At 41.2% G+C, this 27,680-nt stretch overlaps 4 protein-coding genes across 4 annotated transcripts; 3 read left to right on the plus strand and 1 right to left on the minus strand.

The window, feature by feature from the left end:
• Positions 1-2,050, plus strand: BCR41DRAFT_402139 (hypothetical protein; the record flags this gene model as incomplete). Its single annotated transcript, XM_022029279.1, has 6 exons — positions 1-99; positions 1,112-1,137; positions 1,267-1,409; positions 1,531-1,630; positions 1,745-1,882; positions 1,954-2,050. The coding sequence occupies 6 exons, from the start codon at positions 1-3 to the stop codon at positions 2,048-2,050; spliced, it is 603 nt and encodes a 200-aa protein (XP_021875526.1).
• An 11,352-nt stretch (positions 2,051-13,402) lies between these two features.
• On the minus strand, positions 13,403-15,148 carry BCR41DRAFT_231840 (hypothetical protein). Its single transcript, XM_022020071.1, has 2 exons — positions 13,589-15,148; positions 13,403-13,464 (listed from the first exon to the last, which is right to left on the minus strand). The coding sequence occupies exon 1, from the start codon at positions 15,061-15,063 to the stop codon at positions 13,642-13,644; it is 1,422 nt and encodes a 473-aa protein (XP_021875527.1). The 5' UTR covers positions 15,064-15,148; the 3' UTR covers positions 13,403-13,464; positions 13,589-13,641.
• Positions 15,149-24,877: 9,729 nt separating this feature from the next.
• On the plus strand, positions 24,878-26,287 carry BCR41DRAFT_390711 (hypothetical protein). Its single transcript, XM_022028263.1, has 3 exons — positions 24,878-25,636; positions 25,708-25,771; positions 25,854-26,287. The coding sequence occupies exons 1-3, from the start codon at positions 25,172-25,174 to the stop codon at positions 26,150-26,152; spliced, it is 828 nt and encodes a 275-aa protein (XP_021875528.1). The 5' UTR covers positions 24,878-25,171; the 3' UTR covers positions 26,153-26,287.
• A 226-nt stretch (positions 26,288-26,513) lies between these two features.
• On the plus strand, positions 26,514-27,149 carry BCR41DRAFT_375755 (hypothetical protein; the record flags this gene model as incomplete). Its single annotated transcript, XM_022026978.1, has 3 exons — positions 26,514-26,785; positions 26,956-27,040; positions 27,126-27,149. 3 exons carry the CDS (start codon positions 26,514-26,516, stop codon positions 27,147-27,149), a joined length of 381 nt encoding a protein of 126 aa, XP_021875529.1.
• Between the last annotated feature and the right edge of the window lie 531 nt (positions 27,150-27,680).

The raw sequence follows: 27,680 nt of genomic DNA on the forward strand, positions 1-27,680 counted from the left end.
ATGACGTTTTACAGCAACGCAAAGGAAACTTGGTATCCCACTGCCAAAGGTATTAATAATAATAATACTACTACTAATAATATTCATCATATGTCAGCGGTAAAGAAAGCCATTGTGGAGTATAATAGTAAGCAAATGAGCGAGTAAAAATAAATATTTAAAATGTAAAGAGATAACGCGTTAAGAGGGTAATACCACAAAAATATTTATTTTCCGCCATGACGCCTCGGTCAGATGTTCGCTATTTTCTGGTTGGTCAAAACATTTACACGGCAGATAAGGGAAGCAGACATAATCCACCTCGGTAAAATTAACCTTTTAATGAGTATGGAAAGAGCTATTGAGTCAAATATAATGAGTAGTACAAAATAGTGCATTGTATAGACATATAAGAAAAAAAAGGAAAAATAAAAAGGAAAAAAAAAAGGAAAAGAAAAAAGAAAAAGAAAACGGCATAGCGGAAATTGAAAATCGATAATCTGCGCACCTGTGATATCATTTGTCAATTTTCATATGCTTACAAGGTGGAGAAAGCGAGTGTTAATATGCCTGTGCTCTGAATCTCGTCCATTTACTTTAGCTCGCTGTCTAAATAGATATTTCTTTCTTTGTTGCACCACCTTAGCATGCAGAGAGAGCAATGTGGCTCGTGCTCTGATTGCAGCCTAATATTGTTGTTTATATGATCTTGCAGATCTTGAAGACGGAAGACGGAATGTTAGCAGTGCTTTTCCCCACCTCCACCCATGAGTGCTTTCTCTTTTCCCTCTTGTATGCATATGAAGAATGACGGATGATATCATGTATTGTGCATATTATCCATTTTCAAATTCCGCTACGCCGCTTTTTTTTCTTTTTTTCTTTTTTTTTGGCCGCTCTAGAGCGCTAGAGCGTACAAAAAGCAAGATGCTTGATATATTCATTATTCAGTCAATACTCTGAAATCGCAAATTGGTTTCACTTATCATTTTTCCTGCGCGACTTCAAAAACCACTCATCATTCATCCATTCGTCCTTTACTCGCGAGTGCTTTCGATATAAAATAAACTTTTTTTTTTTTTTTTTTTTTTCTTTTTCTTTTCTTTCTTTCCCTTTTTCTCTTCTCTTCCAGTTCAGCCTCGTCGACCAACATGAAAGGTAAGCAACACTCCACAAATATTCACCCTTACTAAAGTCCTAACTCTCTCACCTTATGCTGCGCTGTACTTGTTCTGACTTTTCATTCTCTGTCTATCTCTCTTTCTCTCTCTTTCACACCACTGTTAGACCACAAATGATACAAACTTCTAGCCAGATACAGAGCAGAGCTAGGAAACCCTCTGAACAACTCAACAGCAAACTACAGACCAGAAAAAGCAAAAAAAGCCTCACCTGGTCATTCACAGAAGAGCCCTCGCCGCTGTCATCAAGTAAGTATATAGATTATGTATGCCTTCGCTTTGTCTTGCTTGTGATTGTCCCTACCATCAAATAAGCTTAGCATACTTACAAAGTTATCTTCGTTCTTTTTTTTCGTCTTCCTCCTTCTAGCTGTAACAGGGGCCACTAGCCCTAGGCTCATGGCGACGATTGTCCCAAAGACTGCAATGGGCCCATGCAGTGCTTATCGAAATGGGGCGAAAGCGGAGCTGTAAGTACAATTTCTTTTAGAGTACATGTCGTGACTTTCTGTCTGTACTCTGCTGTGCTCTGACTACCAAATATTCTAACCACGCGTGTTTTTTTTTGTCTTCTTCCCTTAGAGGCTCATCCGCTTGAGCTCCAGCCCGCCGACCCTTCCGTCAAGCCCTCGCAACTCCTTGAAGGGGGATCATTGTAGTAGCTCTAGAGAGCCTCTAGCCTCTGGACCTTACTTTGATCCGAGTGCCCTTGGGGATTTCGCGTAGGTAACAGATGACACACAGTTGTGGTCGTCTAAGTATGGTAAGTCAGTAGCAGTGGCCTGTTTACTAGGCCCTATAGAGCTCGAGTCCCGGCCTTCAAGGAGGTCCCCCCTCCAGCAGGATCAGGATCAGGACCAGGATCAGGATCAGGTGTTATCAAGGCCTGATAACACCTCAGGTAAGTATACATGCGCATACATAGCAAAGAGCATATTAACTTGATTCTACCATTGCTTTTGTTCTCTCTGTTTAGGTGGGATCTTGGCAACTCGGAGCTCTATAGTGTTTAGTAAATAGTTCATTGTTACTGACGCCATTCTTAGATCACCTCAATTAGCGAAGCTCCACCAGGCGCCTGGCTGTAGTGTGTAGTGCATGGCGTAAAGGCGTCATGTTGTGTGACCTGTTACCTGCCGTCTGAACCAAAGGTGCTCTGGTCATAGTAGGGCTTCATTGGCTAGTCGTTCGATAGACTATTGCAATGAGACCTCTGCTTGGAGAAGCGAGAGCAAGGGTCATAAGGGGAGTAGAGGGCCTTGCGGCTAGGAGCGCAGGGCCAATAGAAAGCAGACAGCAGCCGAGGGCCGAAAGCCAATAGTCAAGAGCCAGCAGTCAGCAGTCAACACCCAACATCCAATAGCAGAAAAAAAAAAAAAAAAAAAAAAAAAAAAAAAAAAAAAAAAGAGCAAATAACCAAAACACAAAACAAAGAACAAAAAAAAAAAAAAAAAAAAAAAAGATAAAGATAAAAACCGAAACACAGAGTAAAGAACAAAAAAAGATGAGGAAAAGAAAAAAAGAAATAACTTAAAAAAAAACACTCAAAGTCAAAGGCAGCCTCAGCCAAAGCCATAACAGGCAGCCTTGACCAAATCAAACACACACTGCCCCGATCAAAGCAAGCATGCGCAACCTCACTCACGCTGGCCAAAGGTATCCCAGAATAATCCAGACAACTGAAATCAGACAACCGGAGCCAGATGGCCGAAGTCAGGTAACCAAAGCCGGAAACTGAAGCCAATCAAACCCTTAAAGACAGTGCTAGTCAAGATAGCTGTGAACCCCCAATCAAAGCAACACAGGCTGTTTTGACCGAAGCAAACACACTCAGTCTCAGCCAAATCACCAAGACAAGCCAGGCAAAATAAACACAGGGTGCCTCAATCAAAACAAACATACCCAATATCAACCAAGCTACAAAGGCAATCTAGAATGATCCAGACAACCAAAGTCAGTCGGCCAAAGCCAGCCAGCCGAAGTCATTCAACCGAAGCCAGCCAACTAACGGCAGCCGACTGAAAGGCATCAAAGCCAATCATCCGAGGCACTGCGAAAGATACTCTAAAAATATTTTCAAAGAAGCTCAAAGGCCAAAACAATAATCCACACAAGACTATCTACCTCTAAATAACAAAACAAAAGTCTTTTGCCTACGAACCTGGTCATCCTTAGGATAGAGCGCATCTCGGAAGTGCCAACATAGTAAACAATTAGCAATAAACATTGTTTGTCTGAAATATTGGTAGATGGATAAATGTTCTTGATCGTTATGATTGTAGCTGCCTCCCCGAATTGAAAGTATATTTACTGGCAATAACTACTATATCCAAGAAAAGAAGTTGATCATTGAATCGTTGGTATCATTGGAGTGTATAACATGAAGTGAGAGAGAGCCATCAGGCTCAAGCAGCCCTCGTTTTCAATAAACATCCGATATGGCAATCGATAAAGCTTTTTAATAAAAGAACTCTTGAGATCATCCTCGCTAATTCGGATGCAGAGTATAAATTGGCTAGTGAATATACTTGTGTGAGCACGGCCCATACCCAGCCGCGCGCTTGTGGTGGTCCAGTACGGACATGGAGGGGGGTTTGATGAAAGTATATTTGTGTAAGCGATATGAGATCAACGCGTTCCTATTGCCCGATTTGCCTCGTCTATTTTCTTTTTTCTGCAACTTAGCGGATTCAGTAGACTGCCATTTTTATAGTTAGATCCCCTCTTGATGACCAGTTTTTTGATTATTATTCAAAATAACGGGAATTGAATTTTGAATGCTTTTTAAACGGACCCACTAAACACAACGAATGCTATGAAACGGCGCATTCTCGCAGTCAATGAGCAAAGGCCTTGCTTGAGGAAAAAATCGAGACTATGTAGTTATGGATGCAACTAACCAATTAAATACATAAGCTGCTACGCCTTCCAATGAAAAAGAGCAATGCACGGTGTCGTTCCCTCTCCCCAAAATAATAGGATCAGCATTTTCCTCGTCGTCTTTTGCGGGCGGAATGCACTGCCTGATTAAGTTGCTGTAATCAGACCAAAGGTGCAAAAATCCGCCCAAATGGTTATCTTATAGCCTGGGAGGGATCCCACATGTGATTATGGAGGCCAATAGCACTAAAGCTACTCATGTTTTTGATTGGACTGCGCCTCAGGGTCATAAATATGCCCAAACGGCAACACTACTAGTTACTTTCACGGAGCGACTTGCTACCAGGAACCAGTACAGCTATTCTATTTGCCCTTCTACATCTATGTTGCCTTCTATTGAGGGGTAACTACAATCATAACGATCAAGAACATTTATCCATCTACCAATATTTCAGACAAACAATGTTTATTGCTAATTGTTTACTATGTTGGCACTTCCGAGATGCGCTCTATCCTAAGGATGACCAGGTTCGTAGGCAAAAGACTTTTGTTTTGTTATTTAGAGGTAGATAGTCTTGTGTGGATTATTGTTTTGGCCTTTGAGCTTCTTTGAAAATATTTTTAGAGTATCTTTCGCAGTGCCTCGGATGATTGGCTTTGATGCCTTTCAGTCGGCTGCCGTTAGTTGGCTGGCTTCGGTTGAATGACTTCGGCTGGCTGGCTTTGGCCGACTGACTTTGGTTGTCTGGATCATTCTAGATTGCCTTTGTAGCTTGGTTGATATTGGGTATGTTTGTTTTGATTGAGGCACCCTGTGTTTATTTTGCCTGGCTTGTCTTGGTGATTTGGCTGAGACTGAGTGTGTTTGCTTCGGTCAAAACAGCCTGTGTTGCTTTGATTGGGGGTTCACAGCTATCTTGACTAGCACTGTCTTTAAGGGTTTGATTGGCTTCAGTTTCCGGCTTTGGTTACCTGACTTCGGCCATCTGGCTCCGGTTGTCTGATTTCAGTTGTCTGGATTATTCTGGGATACCTTTGGCCAGCGTGAGTGAGGTTGCGCATGCTTGCTTTGATCGGGGCAGTGTGTGTTTGATTTGGTCAAGGCTGCCTGTTATGGCTTTGGCTGAGGCTGCCTTTGACTTTGAGTGTTTTTTTTTAAGTTATTTCTTTTTTTCTTTTCCTCATCTTTTTTTGTTCTTTACTCTGTGTTTCGGTTTTTATCTTTATCTTTTTTTTTTTTTTTTTTTTTTTTGTTCTTTGTTTTGTGTTTTGGTTATTTGCTCTTTTTTTTTTTTTTTTTTTTTTTTTTTTTTTTTTTTTTCTGCTATTGGATGTTGGGTGTTGACTGCTGACTGCTGGCTCTTGACTATTGGCTTTCGGCCCTCGGCTGCTGTCTGCTTTCTATTGGCCCTGCGCTCCTAGCCGCAAGGCCCTCTACTCCCCTTATGACCCTTGCTCTCGCTTCTCCAAGCAGAGGTCTCATTGCAATAGTCTATCGAACGACTAGCCAATGAAGCCCTACTATGACCAGAGCACCTTTGGTTCAGACGGCAGGTAACAGGTCACACAACATGACGCCTTTACGCCATGCACTACACACTACAGCCAGGCGCCTGGTGGAGCTTCGCTAATTGAGGTGATCTAAGAATGGCGTCAGTAACAATGAACTATTTACTAAACACTATAGAGCTCCGAGTTGCCAAGATCCCACCTAAACAGAGAGAACAAAAGCAATGGTAGAATCAAGTTAATATGCTCTTTGCTATGTATGCGCATGTATACTTACCTGAGGTGTTATCAGGCCTTGATAACACCTGATCCTGATCCTGGTCCTGATCCTGATCCTGCTGGAGGGGGGACCTCCTTGAAGGCCGGGACTCGAGCTCTATAGGGCCTAGTAAACAGGCCACTGCTACTGACTTACCATACTTAGACGACCACAACTGTGTGTCATCTGTTACCTACGCGAAATCCCCAAGGGCACTCGGATCAAAGTAAGGTCCAGAGGCTAGAGGCTCTCTAGAGCTACTACAATGATCCCCCTTCAAGGAGTTGCGAGGGCTTGACGGAAGGGTCGGCGGGCTGGAGCTCAAGCGGATGAGCCTCTAAGGGAAGAAGACAAAAAAAAACACGCGTGGTTAGAATATTTGGTAGTCAGAGCACAGCAGAGTACAGACAGAAAGTCACGACATGTACTCTAAAAGAAATTGTACTTACAGCTCCGCTTTCGCCCCATTTCGATAAGCACTGCATGGGCCCATTGCAGTCTTTGGGACAATCGTCGCCATGAGCCTAGGGCTAGTGGCCCCTGTTACAGCTAGAAGGAGGAAGACGAAAAAAAAGAACGAAGATAACTTTGTAAGTATGCTAAGCTTATTTGATGGTAGGGACAATCACAAGCAAGACAAAGCGAAGGCATACATAATCTATATACTTACTTGATGACAGCGGCGAGGGCTCTTCTGTGAATGACCAGGTGAGGCTTTTTTTGCTTTTTCTGGTCTGTAGTTTGCTGTTGAGTTGTTCAGAGGGTTTCCTAGCTCTGCTCTGTATCTGGCTAGAAGTTTGTATCATTTGTGGTCTAACAGTGGTGTGAAAGAGAGAGGAAAGAGAGATAGACAGGGAATGAAAAGTCAGAACAAGTACAGCGCAGCATAAGGTGAGAGAGTTAGGACGTTAGTAAGGGTGAATATTTGTGGAGTGTTGCTTACCTTTCATGTTGGTCGATGAGGCTGAACTGGAAGAGAAGAGAAAAAGGGAAAGAAAGAAAAGAAAAAGAAAAAAAAAAAAAAAAAAAGTTTATTTTATATCGAAAGCACTCGCGAGTAAAGGACGAATGGATGAATGATGAGTGGTTTTTGAAGTCGCGCAGGAAAAATGATAAGTGAAACCAATTTGCGATTTCAGAGTATTGACTGAATAATGAATATATCAAGCATCTTGCTTTTTGTACGCTCTAGAGCTCTAGAGCGGCCAAAAAAAGGAAAAAAGAAAAAAAGAAAAAAAAGCGGCGTAGCGGAATTTGAAAATGGATAATATGCGCAATACATGATATCATCCGTCATTTTTCATATGCATACAAGAGGGAAAAGAGAAAGCACTCATGGGTGGAGGTGGGGAAAAGCACTGCTAACATTCCGTCTTCCGTCTTCAAGATCTGCAAGATCATATAAACAACAATATTAGGCTACCCACAATCAGAGCACGAGCCACATTGCTCTCTCTGCATGCTAAGGTGGTGCAACAAAGAAAGAAATATCTATTTAGACAGCGAGCTAAAGTAAATGGACGAGATTCAGAGCACAGGCATATTAACACTCGCTTTCTCCACCTTGTAAGCATATGAAAATTGACAAATGATATCACAGGTGCGCTTATTATCGATTTTCAATTTCCGCTATGCCGTTTTCTTTTTCTTTTTTCTTTTCCTTTTTTTTTCCTTTTTATTTTTCCTTTTTTTTTCTTATATGTCTATACAATGCACTATTTTGTACTACTCATTATATTTGACTCAATAGCTCTTTGCATACTCATTAAAAGGTTAATTTTACCGAGGTGGACAATGTCTGCTTCCCTTATCTGCCGTGTAAATGTTTTGACCGACCAGAAAATAGCGAACATCTGACCGAGGGCGTCATGGCGGAAAAATAAATAATTTTGTGGTATTACCCTCTTAACGCGTTATCTCTTTACATTTTAAATATTTATTTTTTACTCGCTCATTCGCTTACTATTTTACTCCACAATGGCTTTCTTTACCGCTGACATATGATTAATATTATTAGTATTATTATTATTATTATTTAATATCTCTGGCAGTGGGATACCAAGTTTCCTTTGTGTTGCTGTAAAACATCATATGGACGACACAAAAAGAAAAACCGTTTTCGTAAATACCCTTCGTCTCCCCCCAACTTTTCTTTTCTTTTTTCTCTCTTCACTCTCATTCTCTCCACCTCCCTTCACATGCCTTACAAAAGCCATACTTAGGCCATAAAAAATGCTCTATCCCAGGCGTGAAATACAATCCACTATAGAGCCGTCATCAAGTAAGTATCTAGCATATGCATGCCTTCGCTTTGTCTTGCCTATCATCATCCACTGTTTAGCTATTGCTAAATGAGTCCAGCAGGTCCATTAACTTATTCCTATCCTTTTACCTTTGCCCTTCTAGTCATCATAATAAAACACTACCGATGGATGCTCACCGGCGACCATCCCAAAGACTGCAAAAAGCTCATGCAGTGCATATCGAAATGGGGCCCCAAGCGGATTTGTAAGTACTCTCTCTTATTGAGTAAACATATTGCACTTTTATTTTTTTATTTTTTTTGGTGTTGGTGTTGGTGCGTTATACTGTTCTTTGTAATGCGATATGGTCTTCTGTACTCTGGTTAACAAATATTCTAACCACTTTTTTTTTTTTATTTCTTGCTTCGGCTCTTTCCACAGAGGCCTAACCGATTCGATAAGGGCTCCACTCCGCCTACCATCAGAGCCCGGGGCCCCTCCGCCGGTCCCTCTGCCGCCTCCCCCGAACCCCCAGCTGCTCTGATGGGGGGGTTCCACTCCGTCGGACCCTCACGACTCCTTGAGGGAGGACCATTGTGGTAGCGCTAGAGAACTTCTAGTCTCTGGGCCTCACTTTGATCCGAGTGCCTCTGGGGATTTCGCGTAGGGACAGGATGACACACAGTTGCGGTAGCCTAAGAATGGTAAGTCAGTAGCAATGAATTCTTCACAGGGCCCTGTAGAGCTCGAGCCTCGGCCGTCAAGGAGATTCCCCCTCCAGCAGGATCAGGATCAGGATCAGGAACAGGTGTTATCGAGGCCTGGTAGCATCTAAGGTAGGTAGAAAAAAAAGACACAAAGAGTATATTAATTCTACTTACCTTTGCTTTCGTTCTCTCTGGTTAGATGGAGTCTTTGGCAACTCGGTGCTCTATAGGGCTTTGTGAATGGTTCATTGTTGCTGACTTATCATTCTTAGGTTATCCAATTAGCGATGCTGCGCCAGGGACGCCTGGTCGTAGTGGGTGCATGGCGTAGAGGCGTCATGTTGTGTGACCCCTGTTCCCTGCCGTCTGAACCAAAGGTGCTCTGGTCAAAGTGAGGTTCCATTGATTAGTCGTTCGATAGACCACTACAATGGGACTTTTGCTTGGAGAAGCGAGGCCTACGGTCCATGGAGGAAAGCAGAAGGCCTGGGAAAGAGCATCAGACCGAGGTAGAGCGCTTGGGGAAATAGTCTTAGAGCTAATAACTAACAGCCAACAGCCAACGGCCAACAGTTAACAGCCAAGGGCAATATAAAATCCCCGAAAAAAACCAAAAAAAAAAAAAAAAAAAGAAAAAAAAAAAAAAAAAAAATTAAAAAATAAAAACCCCCCCGAAGCCAGAAGCCAGAAGTCAGAACCCAAAAGTCAGAAGCCAGGAGCCAGAACCCAAAAGCCAGAACCCAGAACCCAGAAACCAGAAGTCAAAGCCAGAGGCCAGTACCCAGAACCCAGAAGCCAAATGTCAGAACCCAGAAGCCAGAAGTCAAAAGCCTGAAGGCAGGAACCAAAAGTCAGAAACCAAAAATCAGAAGCAGATAGCAGTCACGTCACTGCAAAAAAAAAAAAAAAAAAAAAAAAAAAGCCAACCAGCTCACTCCACTCAACCAAAAGAAACTTCATTGAAAGCCAGCCAAGGCCTAAAGTTGGTAGACGGTTGGCTCAACCATAGCAGCTAGAGACTGCTCCAACAAAATCAAAGACAGAAAACCTTAGTCAAAGCAATCGAAGGCAGCCGGGCAGCCACAATTAATCAAACACAGTTTGCTGCAATCAAGGAAATCAAAGACTACCAAAGCCAAAGTCGACCAAGGGCAACCGATAAGAGTCCAGACAATCAAAAGCAGTCAACCAAGGGCAGCTAACCTAAAGCCAGGCCACTAGGGCCAGTCAACCAAGGTTAGCAAGGCCAGTTAGCCAAGGCGGCATCAAAGGATATACTAAGAAGCATCATCAAAAGAATCCAAGCCGACTAGGAAATATCTAGTCATGCACACGCACCAAGGGCATCACCACTCTTGGGCCAGGATGCAGCTTGGAAACCACAGCACAGTAAACAATTAATAATAAATATTAAAAGACAAGATCAGATACAATGATCTTTGTCTTTTGTCTGAAAATGTGATGGATCTGTGACTATTGTGAATGCAAATGTCCTCAAATAGGAATAGAATGTTAGTAGCGACAATCAATAGCAAAGCCAATGGATTAAGCTGTGTCAGCTATTGGTAGCAAGCTGCTCAGTAATATATAGCTGGCTATATACTTACATTCACTCATTCACGGCCTTGAAGAGCAACCCAATTAAGCACATGAATACCTTAGTGGAGTTGGGCTTCAAGCTCGGTGGTCTTTGACTATAACCGTTAGTTTAGGCTACGCATTTGATTTGCCGAACGAGTTCCATAATCAATATAACTCATACTCTACTGAAAAGAGAAGGTCTTCAACCTAATCAACAAAAGAGTGGCAAAGATAGGGGCTGCTGACCATAAGTTTTAAAAGCAGCTCCACTCATCAAGCATTGGTTTGTTTTAGAGGGAAACATCGTGCAAAAGTGCATTCTTTTTTTTTTTGTCTAGTAGCAATAGCATGCCCTAAGGCCCTATGTATCTAGCTGCGCTCACACAACTACATAGCTCTGGTTAATTCTTTAGGTAGAGTCTATGAGCTGTCCCTTAGTCAATGATTTCGGACTGCTACTTTGGTGGACGTGTGTTGTTATAGGCGCTTACCGTGTTACAGTGCGTTCACATTTGCATTGCTGTGCCCTCATTGACTACAGCAGCTTCTTTAACCATTATATGCAAACTAGCATGAGTGCTTCCTTTGGATGCTGTGCCGCAAGAGGTTTCTGTCTATGGAGTGTCAAGGCGACAAAGGACATCTTCAAGTTCATTACCTGGACTCTTCGTGCATTTTAGATGACTCACTGAGCTTCAAAGCCTGTTTTTATTTTAGGTTTTTTTTTATTAAGTAAATGTTTGCTATCTAGCTATCTAACTTACCTGGTTACTATTCTAAGCTACAAGGAGCCAGACTCTTAGCCACCTTGGAAAGTACTTTCCTTTGTCACCATCGAAAAGACTCTCCAAGATGTTGTCCAGAGCACACCACGTGGAGGTGGTCTGGCATATCGTGCTCCGATGATCAGGCCCCATGGCTTTGCAAACGCCCGCACACACACACACACAATTATTTACACATTTGCCCATTCCCATTCCCATTCCCATTCCCAATCGAAGGGGCTCCGCCACTGCATGGCTCATTCAAGAACCAGCGTAGGCTCATGCCCGTTCGGACCTACCTTGGATATGCATTGTTGTACCTTGATTGTGCATTGTTTTTTTTTTTTTTTTTTTTTTTTTTTTTTGCACACACGCTCTAGAGCGTGCAAAAAGCAAATTGGTTTCACACTATTTCCTTAGAGCGATGTTAAAAACCACTGATCGCACATCCCTTCGCCCTTTACTCGTGAGTGCTTTCGATATACAATAGACTTTTTACTTTTCTTTTCCTTTTTCTCCCCAACACGCAACAACTAAGAAAAAACAAAAAAAATAAAAATAAAAAAAAATAAAAAGCAAACAACAGAAAAACAGAAAAAATATTGCCATAGAAACATAACAACAAGGCAGCACCTGTCAAAGTAACTACAGGCTCCCTCAATCAAAGCAAACCCAGACTCCTCCAACCAAAGCAAACATGCCCAGTCTCAACCAACTCACCAAAGGCAGTGCCAGTCAAAACAAACACAGGGCGCCTCAAGCAAAACAAACACACTAAAGGCACCCAAAAAGCATCCAATAGCTTACGCATATCAAGACTACCAACCTCTAAAGCACGAAAGCAAAAGGCTTTTTGGCTAAGAGTCTGGTCGTCTTTGGGATAGGATGCATCTCAAGAGTGGTAGCATAGTAGATAATCACCAATAAACATTGTTTGTCTGAAATATTGGAAGATTCTTGCCCTTGATCACTGTGAGCGTAGTCGTCCCTTCAAAGCTTATCACAGGAATATGGCAATAAGTAGTAAACTATACTTCACTGAGCTTAATAACGTTCTGCCATTATATATAGAAGGTTCAGCTTATTCCAGATGCGACCCTTATTATCCGTTACCAGTGTCGCCAGGCATAATAATAATTTGTCCATTTCCCCTTTTAATAGCATTTATGCTCATGCTGTCTCCTCCACACTCACCCAAACCATCATGACACCAGGGTTTGCAGCCCAATTTATATATTGTTTCCTTGCAGAGAAACTACGCAATGTAAATTATCCCCATGGTTCCAGATGTGCTTTCCAACATTACTTTTGCAGTGTAAGAGATTTTCTTTTATCATCATTACTTGGCTCTTTAGCTATCTCTACTATAGACAATCACAACTCTATTAAACAGTTGGGATAATTGATGTGTATCCCTCAGTGTGATACGTAAGTTCCCTATGCCTTTTTTGTAAGGGGGATTGTAACCCTTTGTATTCCGGTGAAGGGGTTGAAGGAGCAAACAGTTGTTCATGTAGAGGTATGCACGACGGTTGCTCGCGGACAACTTGGTGAAATGATTGGTGTTCGACCAAAGACTTGGGCTTGGCTATCCTTGGAACAGGATAAATACATTCTTGTTGAGAAGAGCAACCTGCGTTTATGCAAACACTACACTCAAGTTCGGCTGCAATTTTAAGCCCTTCTTCCTCCTTTTTCCTCTCTTCTTCTTCTTCCATCTCCTGTTCAAGCAATGCCAGGGCAGAGCCGGTAGGGCTATAGGCCCAGTCATATTCCTCCTTTTCAATTTCCTTCCCTACCTGTTCTTCCCGCAACTTCTCTTCAAACCTCACGGCTCGCCAGGATTGTCGTGCTTTAGTGACCCGTAGTACACCCGATGTGCGCCCGTACGGACGATAAACAGACTTGGAATGGTTTGAATCGCCATAAATAGGGCGAGAACGTTTGGCAGGCGGTGGGTGTCTAATGGATGACCCTTTTTTATTTTATTTTATTTTATTTTATTTTTTTCAGATGAAAAGTGTAAGTAAAGGTACATGAAAGCAAAGTTTGTAAAGTAAGAAATGTGATAGAAAAAGCTCATAATACATATTCTAGCATCGTATATTGTAGACCCAACCTTTAATAGCGTGTGCGGTGTACGGTACTCAAAGAGTGCATGATATGTGTTGTGATTAGCAGTCATTTATATGGGTTTTTTACTACAGCTAAGGTTAATGTCCCTTTTTATTTAACGAAGATCCCTAGATTATAATAAAGTCATCTTTCTTTCCTTCTCGTTACTTATTATGATCCTGGCATATTTGACTGCTCCTTAGCTACTACTTGTCTGTCTAGAGCTTTCTACAGCGTAAGATTTAACTTTATATAGACATTAGCAAGAGTATTGACTAACCCTACATGATCAGCCGAACCATTGAAAAAAAAAAAAAAAAATAGATTAAGAATAGTTTTGTAACTCAGGATTATTAAAGAGGAAGATTACATAGGAAAGGGTCGCTGAAGCTAGGAAGGATAATCTAGGTTTGCTCAGGCAGGCTATTTACTCTCAACCTCATCACAGAACTCCTTCAGTTTCTTCATCGAGTCGCCTGATGCTCCATTCCACCGCCTGTCATTGTGGCGCTTCAATTTGGCTGCATTTTCAGCGAACACCTGATTGCCCATGACTTCATAGATAGTATCAGCCACAAGATGGCGATCCAATTCTCCTTCAGTAGGGTTGCTCCAGAGATTCTTCCCGATTTTGAGTTTGTGCTCCAACATGTGAGCGTTGATTGGCTGATCTGTAAAGATTGGCACTCCAACAATCGGAATGCCTCCTAACGATACACATTCTGTCAAGGAGTTCCATCCACAGTGAGAGATGAACAAGCCTGTTGAAGAGTGGCTTAGGATTGTAGTCTGAGGGGCCCACTCAACAATCAAGACTCGGTCTCCCATCCTGTCTAGCCATCCCTCGGGTAGACCGTACTCATCGCATTGGACTTTACATTCTCTTTCCTTGTAGTCTTTCCCGGCGTGCGACGGTCGGTAAGGTACAGTCTCGTTGTACTTCTTAATAGTCCACACAACAGGACGGCCTACTTTCTCCAGTGCAAAGGCTAGCTCGACCTGATCAGCCTTACAGAGATGTACCCATGAACCCATGGCTATGTAAATTACTGAGCGTGGTCCTTGGCGATCCAACCATGGAAGAACTAAGCTTTCTGGCCCTTGCACCTCAGGGCAGGTAGATTGGGCTTGTTTAGGGGCCGGTGGCTTCGAGAAGTCTGTTGCTGGCGGCAAATAACCGATAAATCGAACGTTGGGGATATATTCTTTTAGAGCGGCTATATAATGCGAATCATAGGTTTCCTCTTGATCGTTGATGAGCATTCCATCGTGCGTTTGTGCTAATCTGCATTGCTCTGCCAACCCGTCAACCATTCCACCCATGTCGAGTAGCTGTAAATGGTTAAGGAGCCCGTAATGAGGCACTTCTAAGAATCCTTTACGATCAAACCCACTAGCATACACTTGAGGCAGCAACATTTGCACTGTCCACACAATCATTGGAGATGGCATGAAAATATATGACTTGATACCCATTTTGGCTGCTACTTGGCGGCCCCAGGTCGAGCCGTACTGGTTACTCACAGCCACAGAGGGATAGGTTACTCCTGCTCGAGAAGACAGATCATTTTTGATACCAAGTAGGACATCATCAGCCAGCTGGGCAGGTTGCTCGAGTGAGTAAGTGAATAATTCTTTCACATTGCCTCCATTTGGTCCCAATTTGAGTGTAACGATATTGAGGCCAGGCATTGCTTTAATTGGTGCACATTTGTCAGCGGCGGCATCTATCGTATAGATGGTAACGGTGAGGTCGGGATGTACTTTTATAAGTTTCTCGGCTAGGGTCACCATACAAGTGAGGTGGCCAGGGAGGCTGAACGTGAGGAATGCATAGTGGACCATTGTGAAGAAAGACAGTGATAGGCTTTGGATGTCCGTTTGTCCTCTTAGAGTTGCTCGCTATTTATTGAAAATTAGTGATGAGCTTGTAACAAGACGGATATTCACAATCCCGATACAGTCTCAATTTTTTTAAAAATAGACAACAAACATTTGTGACTGGCAAAAAAAGAAAAAAAGCTCACTAGTTATTGTTCCTCCGGGCCGCGGGTTCTGGTGAATCAAATTGCCGTCTGGACAAAATGCTTCCCTTTTTGGAAATTTTCGTCTCCACTGTCCTAAAAAGGTTATTCACGCCGCTGAATGTTATTCAAGCTGCCTTAACTCCGGCCTGGGTATCTACTCTTAGTTAACCATACTGTCTGTTGCATATTTCACAGTACACATGTAACATAAAAAATAAAATAGGCAAAATTTTATATGCCAAATATGATCTCATTTGAAAAACAAATCCGTCGCATAAAATACAGCTTGAGGGCAGATGTATTTTCAAACTTTGCTGAAATAAGACAGATAATTCCCTTAATTGTTTTTATTTTATTTTCTTATAACCATTCTTCCTGGATATTCGCATCCAGTTTGAAGAAGGGATTGGCTAAGAAGCCCACAATCCATAAAAAACTATTCTAAAAAATCCTCTACCGATTCCCCTACTCCAGCTGAGTGTGGGTTTTTTAGAATGCTTTTTTTAAAAAGAGTAAAGCTCTTTGCCAACCGACGACCAAAAAATATAACATATTCGAAAATTGTATAAAAGTGTACAATTATCGAGATTCCACCGTGCATAAGATAATATAATATATGCTAACGGTTGTATATCGGAAAACATGCCTATAGACAAACTTGTAGTTATACTTTGATATGAATTTGAATAAATATCCTGTATATGATATGTATTCCCAACATATGTTTTCACTATAGCTAAGATTTTTGCCTCTTTTTTATTTAACGAAGATCCAATGAATTCTGCTTCAATCAAATCCACTCCACCTTCTCCTGCCTTTGACGCTCAAACTCCACCCAGGGCCGTTGTTTCTACCCTACCGGAGGAGATGATGGTGTCTTTACTTGAATCGACCCCAACAAGGCCTCCACCAACGCTTGCGGAAGTGGAAGCTCCGTCCCAAGCACTGTTGAGCCAACTAAAAGAATCACTTATTCACGCTGGTGCCGATCGCCAAAATTATTTGAACGAGAACATGAAGTTGACCGTTCATTACAATGCGGCAATTATCAATCCAGCCCTTTCTACTGAAGGAACTGAAGCAGCTAGACCGAAGTTTGAGCAGATTAAACAAAGAAACCGCCCTGGGAGAGCTGAGGATCATCATCTCTACCAACCAGGGGTTAGAGCTCAGGTAGCCGATGATAAACCCCAGAATATTCTTGATAGAAACCTAGAACAAAACAGAAATAAACTAACTATCAACACAGCTGTTGAACGCCCTATCCCGGTTTTCCTTTCGATGTACACAAATATTCGTCTTTAATTCACAAATCTGTGTTTATTAATTGCTCATTAAATACAGCAGCGGCAAGTGCTGTATTAAAAGCTAAAAGATTGCAACCAAAGCACCACATCCGCATGATAATTATGCGAGTCCTAAATCCAAAAAGAAATATTGATTTTAGAGGACTAGAGCCTGAAGACAACAGGGTATCTCTTGCCATTACTATAAATGGCCTATTATACATGAGTTTACTTGACCCTGGCTCCTACATATTCTTCATTAATCGAGAAGTCGCTAAGGACATCAAAAGAAGAACCAATTAATCTGCAGATGTCATTGGGCTCATTTTTACAACAATAATAATCGCGTACGAGCTTCTACAATTGTATGATTGGCACGTAAACAACGAACTGGGTTATTGGTAAATCTTCATGACTAAAGGTGTGGCGGTGACCTCTTAGCCCACTTTCTCAAGATCATCTTTACTCACTTTATTTTAAATGTATATAGTAATTATTATTATAGATATCTTTTTTTTCTTTTTCCTTTTATCGTTTACTTTTAAAGAGAGTTAAAATCAGACTGTCAACGCTCACCTCGGATCCTGGGGATAAAAGAAGAGAACCAAGAGGATCGTTATGTGGCCATTTTCTTTATTACCTTTTACTTTATGCTTGAATTTCCATCCGTTTTTTTCTTTATAGTCTCTGTCCTTCAGCACAGATGTCTTGCGAGATCGTATTGATAATAATCTTGTAAAATAGGATCTATATCAAGAAGCAAGCTGCAAGTGCTCCTTGTTACGTTTTGGGTTCATTTCGCTTACAAAGGTATAATCCTAATAATAATGATTACATATAAGCTTCCAGATTTATGGATGAAGAACTCGTTCAATTTTTAATCCTTAATTTGAAGATATCGTAAAACCCAATTGTGCTAAAAAAGGCTATGCTATAGTCAATGGGCTTGCCTTTAGTTGCTGGATTTTTTTTTAAAGCTTTCTGAATAGGCAGTAATCAGATCGTGTGATAGATCTCTTCTAGCAATTTTAACCTGAACGCTTTGGTTACATCGTGTGTAGCGCATCTCCTTGTAATATACAGTAACCATCATATTTGGAAAAATATTTTGCTCTCTAAACTTCATTGCCCTGTTGCATGCTCAAGATGAACCGGATTGAGATAGGAAACTGGATACACATAGCTATCCTCATAATAAACAGCATCCTCAAATCTAGAATCGATATCCCCACTCTTGATTCCATTATGATCATTTAATGGTAATCAGGTCATTTTTCCAAATATGAGACTACCCTCTAGAAAATGCTAGTTCGCTTGGTAGTCTAAGTGGCTAGTACCTAGTATGCTTTCCTTTGGCCCTGTAAACCGCCCGGAGTCTCCTTGGCATACTCTCGATTAGTTTCTGGCAGAACTCTTGTGGGGTTGAGTACCATTCCCTCTCGATCCGATTCCAGAGCTCAGCACAGCTTTTGACTAATTCCGGGTACATCCCAAGTCTCCTCTGCAGCTCAGACCACATGTGTTCGATAGGATTCATGTCAGTCGACTGTGCTGGCCAAGTTAGAAGCCTTCTTGACTCTTCTGTCAGGCCCACTGACCGCAAATATGCCTGAGTGACCTTCGCAGTGTGCTTTCGATCGTTGTCATGTTGGAAGATAAACCCGTCCTCTGCGATGCCCCAATCCCGAACGGACTGCTGGAGATCATTCCTTAGGATATTGATGTACTTTTCTGAGCTCATGGTTCCTTCAATCCTACAGATTCGGCCGGGTCCGTTCCATGTCATGCAGCCCCATATCATGACCCCCCCGCCACCAAACTTCACTGTTCCTTGAACAGTTCGCTCATTGATGGCCTCTTCCTGGTCATCCCATACCCAGGCCACCCCATCTGAGCAAATACGATTCATTTTGGACTCATCGGACCAAACGACAGCCTTCCAGTCCTCTATAGTCCATTCTTGGTATATGCGAGCGAATTGAAGACGCTTCTTTATGTGTTGTTTCTTGAGGAAAGGTCTCTTGACAACCTTCTTTGCCCTCATACCAGTCCTCCTAAGGCATCTCCTGATGGTGGAACTTGATACGGGGCTTGGGAGTAATTTGCTCGCTTCCTTTTGAGCATCAATGGAGGATTTGAAAAGACCACGCTTAAGTCCTAGCTTAAGATACTGGGCCATTTCGTCTCCAATCTTCCTTGGACGACCTGCTGACTTATTCGCAATATCTTCTGCTGCGCTTCGACGGATATTTGTCACAGAAGTATGGGAAATTCCGAGTTTCTCGCCAACCTGTCGAGTGGAAAGACCTTGCTTGAGGAGAGCAATGGCTCTTCTAACCTTGGATTGGGTAATTGGCTTCATATTCGTATGGATGGACGTTTAGGGGCTAAAGTATCGATAATAAATCAAAAAACATAGGAACTCTGGCATTTAAGAAAGAAACAGACTCGAAAGAAAATATTCTAGCATTTTCTAGAGGGTAGTCTCATATTTGAAAAAATGACCTGATTACCATTAAATGATCATAATGAAATCAAGAGTGGGGATATCGATTCTAGATTTGAGGATGCTGTTTATTATGAGGATAGCTATGTGTATCCAGTTTCCTATCTCAATCCGGTTCATCTTGAGCATGCAACAGGGCAATGAAGTTTAGAGAGCAAAATATTTTTCCAAATATGGTGGTTACTGTAATAACTTGGTCCTGATGATCCAGACGTCTAATAGTAATGGTACTATAATCATCTGAATATAGAGCGTGCCAAAAGTTGTTACGAATCTCTCGAACAGCTGTTGAATGGTGACGGAAATCAATAATGACCCATTTCTTCAGTGGAATGTTCTTATATTCGCCACCGGTCTCAAACCGTCTTGCGTGTTCAGCCATTTGGTTCCCTTCGCGAAGCAGCTCAATCCCCCAGGCACGATAACCATTCACATAAAAATTCAGAAATCCTACCGAGCCAAATACTGGTCCAACGTCGAGGCTAATTGTTGAGCCGAGTGGGACAACGCTGGAAGCCGCACGATACCATTCCATTTGCCATGTTCGTTCTAAAAGCCCTGTTACTCTCTCTACAGTATCTACTCCAACACCAAGTGACGTGCGCAAGACGGACGGTCTCATGCGTTCAATTGCTCTTGTCAGAAAACCATCGAAGGATATTCCAGGAGACACTATTTCTCCTATACGCGAACTGAAAAATCGATGGCCCAAAAAAACACGGTTAATTGGGGCTGTAAACTGGGGCCGCTTATCAACAATAGTAAGGAGATCGGACTTATAAAAGCGGCTCAAAGGCGGGTTTGTATTCATTTCAGCATCACAAAATGACCCCCTATCAGAGGTAAGCAGGGCTTTGCAAAGAAGCTCTGATTCTTCTTCACTCGGCGACCATTCACTCATCCGACTAAAAACCCGTGTCATACTTAATCCTCCTCGAAAGTCCGGCGAGATCAGAAATCGTAGCATTTCCGGGGCAGTGCTTCCATCACGGAAACTACTGCGCAGACTGTTCAGTGTATACCGACACAGATCTGCATACCCATTAGTAAAGTTGAAAATTGCTTCCTAAACTTCTTGTGGAATATTAAAATCACTCATATTATAACTATGGTTGCGTGTAATAAAGGGTCGCCTTCAGAACACGAATTGTGAGTGCCATAGACTTCCTTTCCACGAGCCAATAAATAGGACGTTATACAGTTGCCCGCAAAAGTGATTACCAATTACACGCTTTGTGACAATCATTTACCACAGGTGCGATTTTCAATTGTCGCTATACCGTTTCTTTTTCTTATTTTTCCTTTTTTTTCTTGAATAAAAGCAAAATGCCGTATTTGTATTGTTATTCAATCGATACTTTGGGATCTCAAATGATTTCAATTACCATATATTTTCCTTGAGAGATTTCAAAAACCACTCAGCACTCATCCTTTCTTCTTTTCTCCAAAGTACAATCCGTCAAAGAGCCCTCGCCGTCGACAGCAAGTAGTATTTGTCTATACAATGCATTATTTTGTATCTATATATTAAAAAAAGACAAAAAATTAGGTGGCTGCCTTCTGGTACCATAAATGATCAGACATTTATAATTAGGCAACAGCTTGAGCATTTACTCATCTGTGGGCAGCAAGAATCTGTGTGCAGCAAGAATCTGTGAGTGGCGAATCACTGGAGAATGGGCATCCAGTGAGTGATTGGATATTGGTTGTTTTTAAATCAGCATAATAAAGAGTAGATTTAAAAAAAGTAAACCTGTTCACTTTGTTTTACTGTTCTAATTCCTCAAAACACCTCTATTCTGAGTCCTTGCCTTCATTTCCCTCGCACCTTTGTTTTCATTGCTTTCGTCTATTTTATATGCTAAAAAAAAAAAAAAAAAAAAAAAAGCATTGCAAACGTAAAAAAAGTAACAAGAGGCCAGTGCGACATTATCAGACCTCTATTTAAGTTGGAATTTACTGCCGTCTCCTGCATTCTTTCATTTTACTGCAATATTTTCGTTTTCAACAGTGCTCTCAGTATCAAAATCTGATTGCAGCAATGTAAATACATGACATACACCTGTATTCAGTGCAACAGTAACAGTCATGACAGATGGACCTGCCCTCAAAATACAAGGTGTGTTGAATCTCCTTGCGCCTCTTTTTTTTTTTTTTTTTTTTTTTTATTGGTACTGTAGTAGTTGGTGTTTACTGATTCCGAACAAATGTCTTTATTACCTCCGTTTCACTGTTAAAAGGTAAAAGGCACTGAACAGGATATTAATCCCATACAGAGACAAAGGTTTTTATTTTTTTTTATTTATTTTTTTTTTTTTTTGGGGAGGTTTATCTTTTATTTCATTTCATTTTTAACTTTGCGCCGTTATTACTGATAGCACCCTAAGGCGAAGGAATGTAGTATTTGTGGCCACTTAGGCCACAACCGAAGTACATGTCCGGAGCTCTGATCCAAAATTTTGATGTTTCGATTTGTAATCCTTAACAATACATATTTTTCAATCCTAAATTATCAGTTTCTTTTGCAATGGCATCGTTAGTGGTCCAATCCAAAATCGAGCTAAGCCTGTGGCGACTCGCAGGAGCATTAGCCTTGAGGATCCTGTTGAGCGAAAGGCCTGAACGAAGGCGAAGGTATGCTACTCTTGGTCCACATTTATTGAAGTTATAATTTACTACGTATTATATTTTTAGCCTAACATCATTATCATTGCCTTCTAGGCTACGGTCACCCTATCGGCCTGCTCAACGGCATTGCAGTTTATGCAACCGCCTAAGGCATAACCAAAACACATGTCCCGATAAAGAGTAAGCCCGACCTCCCCTTATTATTATTTAGTGTAAAAATATAGTGATAAAAAGTAAGAAAGCTTTATAAAAATTCGTGATCCTATTTTCTAATATAATAGTATGGATACTGTCCCTTCGTTAGAAGGAGGTTCCGACAAGAATTAATCTCGAGCCCCAATATCGAGCGCCATAGGCACCGCTTAGAGCAGATGGTCCAGCACCCTTATTGCAGGCTACCACGTTCCTTGAAGAACGTGTAAAAACAACAGGCATCGACCAGAATTTTCGTTGTGCTACAGGTCAAGTCAAAGTCCTTCATCTGGAGGGTATTCCACACCGATTTTTAGAGCTCTTTGGTGGCCAAGGCACGGTAAGCAAAGCCATTCGCAATAATGTGGAGGATCCGGTCCTGATGCTAACCTCGAGGAGGTCATTCTCCTCACGACATGGTTCGAGCTCAATAGTGCCATTGAGAAAGAAATTTCGAGGGCAGAAGTTGCAAATGCGGCCAATGCAGAGACCACAAACAATATAAAGGTACCGGGATACTATTTGCACTCTGATATACCTTACCACTACACCCCACTACACTCCACTTCACTCACAAATACTTCCTGTCAGTCAGCTGAGAGTGGTGGCCGAGTGTGAGGTGAGAGGAGGTGTTTGTGATTGAAGTGAAGTGGAGTGTAGTGGAGTATATGAGTGCGAGCGAGTGCAGTGTAGTGGAGGTGTTAATGGAGGTGTTAATAGAGGCGTTAGTGGTGGCTTTCATTAATATTCTCTTATACATTTATCGATAATTAGCTTCCTTAATTTACTAAACTTTCATCTTATCATTTCTTGAAATGGCTGCCATACGTTCCACAACTTTACCTATCACACCCTTGAGTGGATCAACATCGGGTGTACAACGTATCGTCCAACCACGACGATCTCGGTGGACTGTGTAACGTATCTAAGAACGCCCCCAGATGCTGAAGAAGAACAAATACAAAGCCAACAGATGATAGAGGATGTTGAGGAGAAGCTGTATGATAGGATCTACAGCTTCATCAACGAGTACACACAGCTTGCTTTAGTCGAACAAGAGGGGAAAGAAGAGGAAAAGAGTGAACAAGAGGAAAGAATACTTGAAGGGGAAAAGGCAAGAATAGCTAGGATTGCAGCCGGAATCAGCTGTAGAGCATGCTTGAACATCGGTTGATCGTCTCAATATTGGTGTATTTGCCATTCTTTAAAGCAACCAGCTCCTACCGCCAGTTTATCGATCACAATCCCCAGAAAACATGTATGGAGCATATGTGCACTATCAGATGTTTGGTAGAGTTGTGATTGGAAGTGGAGCTTTTGAACATGAAGCTGTACAAATTAGCGCTTTCTCCTATTCATTATAGTATTATGATTTTAAATTTTTCTCCCAGCACTCTAGATTTCATAAAGACACGGTCCATGCTTTTTTTTTTTTTTTTTTTTTACTAGAATTACAGCTCTATCTAAATATAATAGCGATGGGGATTCCATGGAGATTATATTCTTCATCGAGAGCATATTCCACGCTTGGTAGAGCTTTTTGGAGAGTGACAGACGCTCAAACATGTCGGTGTTTATCTTTCCCAAGATGCTTTCAGTCATGGTCCTCTCTACGGTGCTTATTATGAACGGCAAAGTAAGAGATAAGCCTGGAATATACACGCGGAACACTATCTTCAAAGATGCTTTATAGGCACATCACCTTTTGATCGTCATTTACCATATTGTCTTGCTATCGTTATCCCATCTAATGCTTGATTACCAGATATTCACCTTCTTGATTGTTTTTTTTTTGCATGTCAGTTTGTATCTTAGTTTGTATTTTAGTTTTGGTGCACTTTACATTTTTTTGTTAAAAAAAAAAAAAAAACACGCGGTTTACACACAGCTTTTTGCAGTAGTGAAGGCTAAAGGCCTACATGGGTTTATTGATTTCGTCCCTATGTTAAAATAAAACCCTATGTTGTTGCAGACAATGTTTCTTTTTTTGTCTTGACGAGGTAAAGCATTAAATTTTCTAATGAGGCAAGAGCCGATCGTGACTTCGCCACGGTGTCCGGCTCGTATTGTCAAATTCTGGTGATTGCTCTTCTTTGGTTTTCTTTTTGAGATGATCTACCGTCTTTGTCGGTAGAATGTCCGCAGAGAATGCTGTGGTTTCACCATCAATAATGAAAAGAGTGTAATTTCGTCAACATTTGATGTAACAGAGCACTAAATAATAAATGATTTGTGAGAGGTTAAGAGCGAGATTGAATGATGTGAGGTTTGTGCGCTCGTTAAGAATAAATTATGTAAAATACACGCACGTATGGGGCAAAAGTTTAAGCCACCCCTCCATTTTTTCAACCAAGCTAAAAATGCCCATTCATCACTCCACATCACCATTATCCTCCTCCACATTATTCTCCTCCACATTATCTTCCCCATTATTTGATTATCTTTGTAAATACACTTTGCTCACTCTCTTCCTCAAATATACCACGTTCGAATTGATTACGCGATAAATTCGAGGTAATTATGCTTAATTTAATTAATTAATTGATTAATTAGTGAGTGATTACTCGTTTGCGCGTCTGATTATCTCCCTTTTTATTATTCACTCTCTTTCTGCACACCTATTTTTTTCTCACTCTTTCTTCAACTATTTCTCTCTCTCTCTCTCTCTCTCTCTCTCTCTCTGTATCTTCTTGTCTTGTTAGCCACACTTTCAAACCCCTAAATCTATTTTTCGAAGGTGCGTTTTTTTTTTTGTATTTTTTATTTTATTTTATTTTGTGGGTCTAAAAGAGCTGGTTGGATCGTTGTTTTCGGTGCCCAATGTGTGGTGGGCAGGTAAGAGCCTGCTAGTCTTATCGAGATGTGCAGGTCCCTGTCTAGGCCTTGGGTGGGGAAACGCGGTTCGTGGTGTGATCGTTGTTTTCGGTGCCCAATGTGTGGTGGGCAGGTAAGAGCCTGCTAGTCTTATCGAGATGTGCAGGTCCCTGTCTAGGCCTTGGGTGGGGAAACGCGGTTCGTGGTGTGATCGTTGTTTTCGGTGCCCAATGTGTGGTGGGCAGGTAAGAGCCTGCTAGTCTTATCGAGATGTGCAGGTCCCTGTCTAGGCCTTGGGTGGGGAAACGCGGTTCGTGGTGTGATCGTTGTTTTCGGTGCCCAATGTGTGGTGGGCAGGTAAGAGCCTGCTAGTCTTATCGAGATGTGCAGGTCCCTGTCTAGGCCTTGGGTGGGGAAACGCGGTTCGTGGTGTGATCGTTGTTTTCGGCGCCCAATGTGTGGTTTCCCGGAAAGCCCCTCTTGTATTCACAGTGATTCAGATGTTCCCCTGGATGGACCTTGAGTCGGGTGTCTTGCTGATTTCTTCTGTCTTCGAAATCCTATTCCTGGATAGCAAAAAAAATACATCTATATCATTACTCTCTAATCATATTGTTTCCTCTTATATCATTACGCTTAAGGCTATGTCCTGCAAGGAACACTATGAGTGGCTTGCTCAACCAGTCCGTCACTCCATAACGACATTCTGTGAGCGATTTGAGTACACTGACAGTGAACAAGCCTATTCTGACTTTGAAAATCTTATCAAAAATTCTTTCCTTAAAATTTCTGCCAAGGAAAAAATTCTGAAGAATTTCGAGTCGTGGAAAGCAAATAAGAGCAATGTTGATATGTTTTGGCTTGAAAGGCAGTCGAACGTGGCTATAAAGAAAGGAAAAAAGATCGCGTCCATAAGTTTAATTGAAGCGTCGACGTCAAATCTCGCCAATATAATAAAGGAACAAGTAAGTTTTACACCTGCAGGAGTTGTTGTATCATTATTAACCCAGTGTCTAACGATGGATTTACTTTTTAGGATGATAACTTGCCTAAGACCCAACACCAGCAAGGCTTTGAGAATAATGCTTCGAATTCTCAAGGTATATTTTTGGGATTGTATTTATTGTTATTATTATTACTATTATTATTATTAAATTGGATATTAAATTGGATTTAAAATAGAAACAAGGCCAATTTCCCAAGTTTCATCAAAACTATCAGGACCATCATTGCTCTCACCCTCCTCACCCTCCTCACCCTCCTCACCCTCCACATCTTTTACGCCAGGCCCACCATTATCATCCTCTCCATCATCATCCTCAGCAGTATCAACACCATCGTCATCACCCTCAGCAGTGTCTTCGTCGTCACCATCATCATCATCAACAACTTCTTCTACCAATAAAAGGCAAAAAACGAACTATATAACCGAAGAGCCATGGCACAGTCTTACGATCTCTTTGACTAATATTGTAAAGTGAAATTATGCACATATTGGATATAAAAATATACGATATATATAGATTTTTAAGACAAATGCCTTTGCTTTGTGATTGTATTAGTTGAATGGAGGAAAGAACACGGCTTTCCCAGAGCCCTCACCTATGATGCTTCCTGTTCATGCTGTACTATTTGATCATGCTGTGAAATCCCTCCAAGCCTATGAAGCCCAACCACCGAAAGAGAAAGACATTGTCCTGCTCAAAGACGCCCAGTAATGTCTTACAATTTTACTATAACTAACGTGTTTCTACTCATATTAATAATTATCAGTACTAATTACGAACCGTATTTTCTATTTTCTTAAATACCAGGGTGGCTATGTCGTGTGTTTTAAATACAATGTCTGAACGGGCATGTGAGCATTTCAGTCAATCAAAAAAAGAGGTTTTGGTTGAGGATGCAAAGTCCTTGAGTATCATTGCAGATTTTGAGGATCACCCTTCTTTACAATTCCTCCAGAATTACATTGGTATATTAAGAGAAAAAGGCGTGATCTATTTAAAAAAAAAGGTGGTTGCAGATCGTGGTATTATCAATGGAAAATATCTTGACGAGGTGTTGCCTGACAATGTGTCCATTGAGGACAAAGTGCTTAAGATCCTTGAATACCTGTAAGTTTCATTTTGCTGTTTCAATTTGCTCATACCTGAATGCTCTTACTAGCTGATTTTTTTATTTTTATTTTTATTTTTATTTTTATTTTTATTTTTATTTATTTTTATTTTTATTTATTTTTATTTTTATTTATTTTTATTTTTATTTATTTTTTCTTTAATCTTAGGTGTGGATTTATTATCCACCCGCCGTTCCTGACATCATCACCCTCGGAAAATGATTGCCTTCATGTCTGGGTATCAATATTTGAGGTTATAGCTGACAGGATTTCATTGCACACGTAATCCTTTTTTTTCTTTTTTATTTTTTGTTTTATTTTTTCTTTTTTTTTTTTAGTTGTTTCAGCACTATTCATGCTAAGTATCATTTTTTGATCATAGAGGGGAGAAAGCACTAAAGGCGTCAAAGATCATGAGAAAAATGCAATCTGATGAGTATGGTGATATCAGCGAAACCGGAAGGAAAGTCGATTGTCCCAGAGAGCGATATGGGAAGACACAACTGATAAATGCGGAATCTATCTCAATAATCACTCCATAGCCCTACAACCTGGCGGCACACAGTTGACACATGTCTCAGTTTGATATATTGCTGTTCCTGTCAGAAATTTTTACCGTGAGCACCAATTTTTATTTTTTTTCGCCAGTCAACTTGAGTGATACAATGTACTGCTGCATTCTAATTCAAAACATCCTGGCACACTAGTCCGGCAATTACCAGCGGTGAATATTCCCGAAGTGGCACCCATCAAAAAAAAAAAAAATTTACACCATGGTGCTCTTCCCTGGACGAAAAATGAATAAATACCCATGGGCATGGTATGTCAAACCCACATCTTACCTTCACTTACTTCCCTATCCCCTAATTTCCTCAGCAAAAGCTCTCCACTTC

Source organism: Lobosporangium transversale (assembly GCF_002105155.1).
Source record: "Lobosporangium transversale strain NRRL 3116 chromosome Unknown BCR41scaffold_77, whole genome shotgun sequence".
NCBI classification, from domain to species: Eukaryota; Fungi; Mortierellomycota; class Mortierellomycetes; order Mortierellales; family Mortierellaceae; genus Lobosporangium; species Lobosporangium transversale.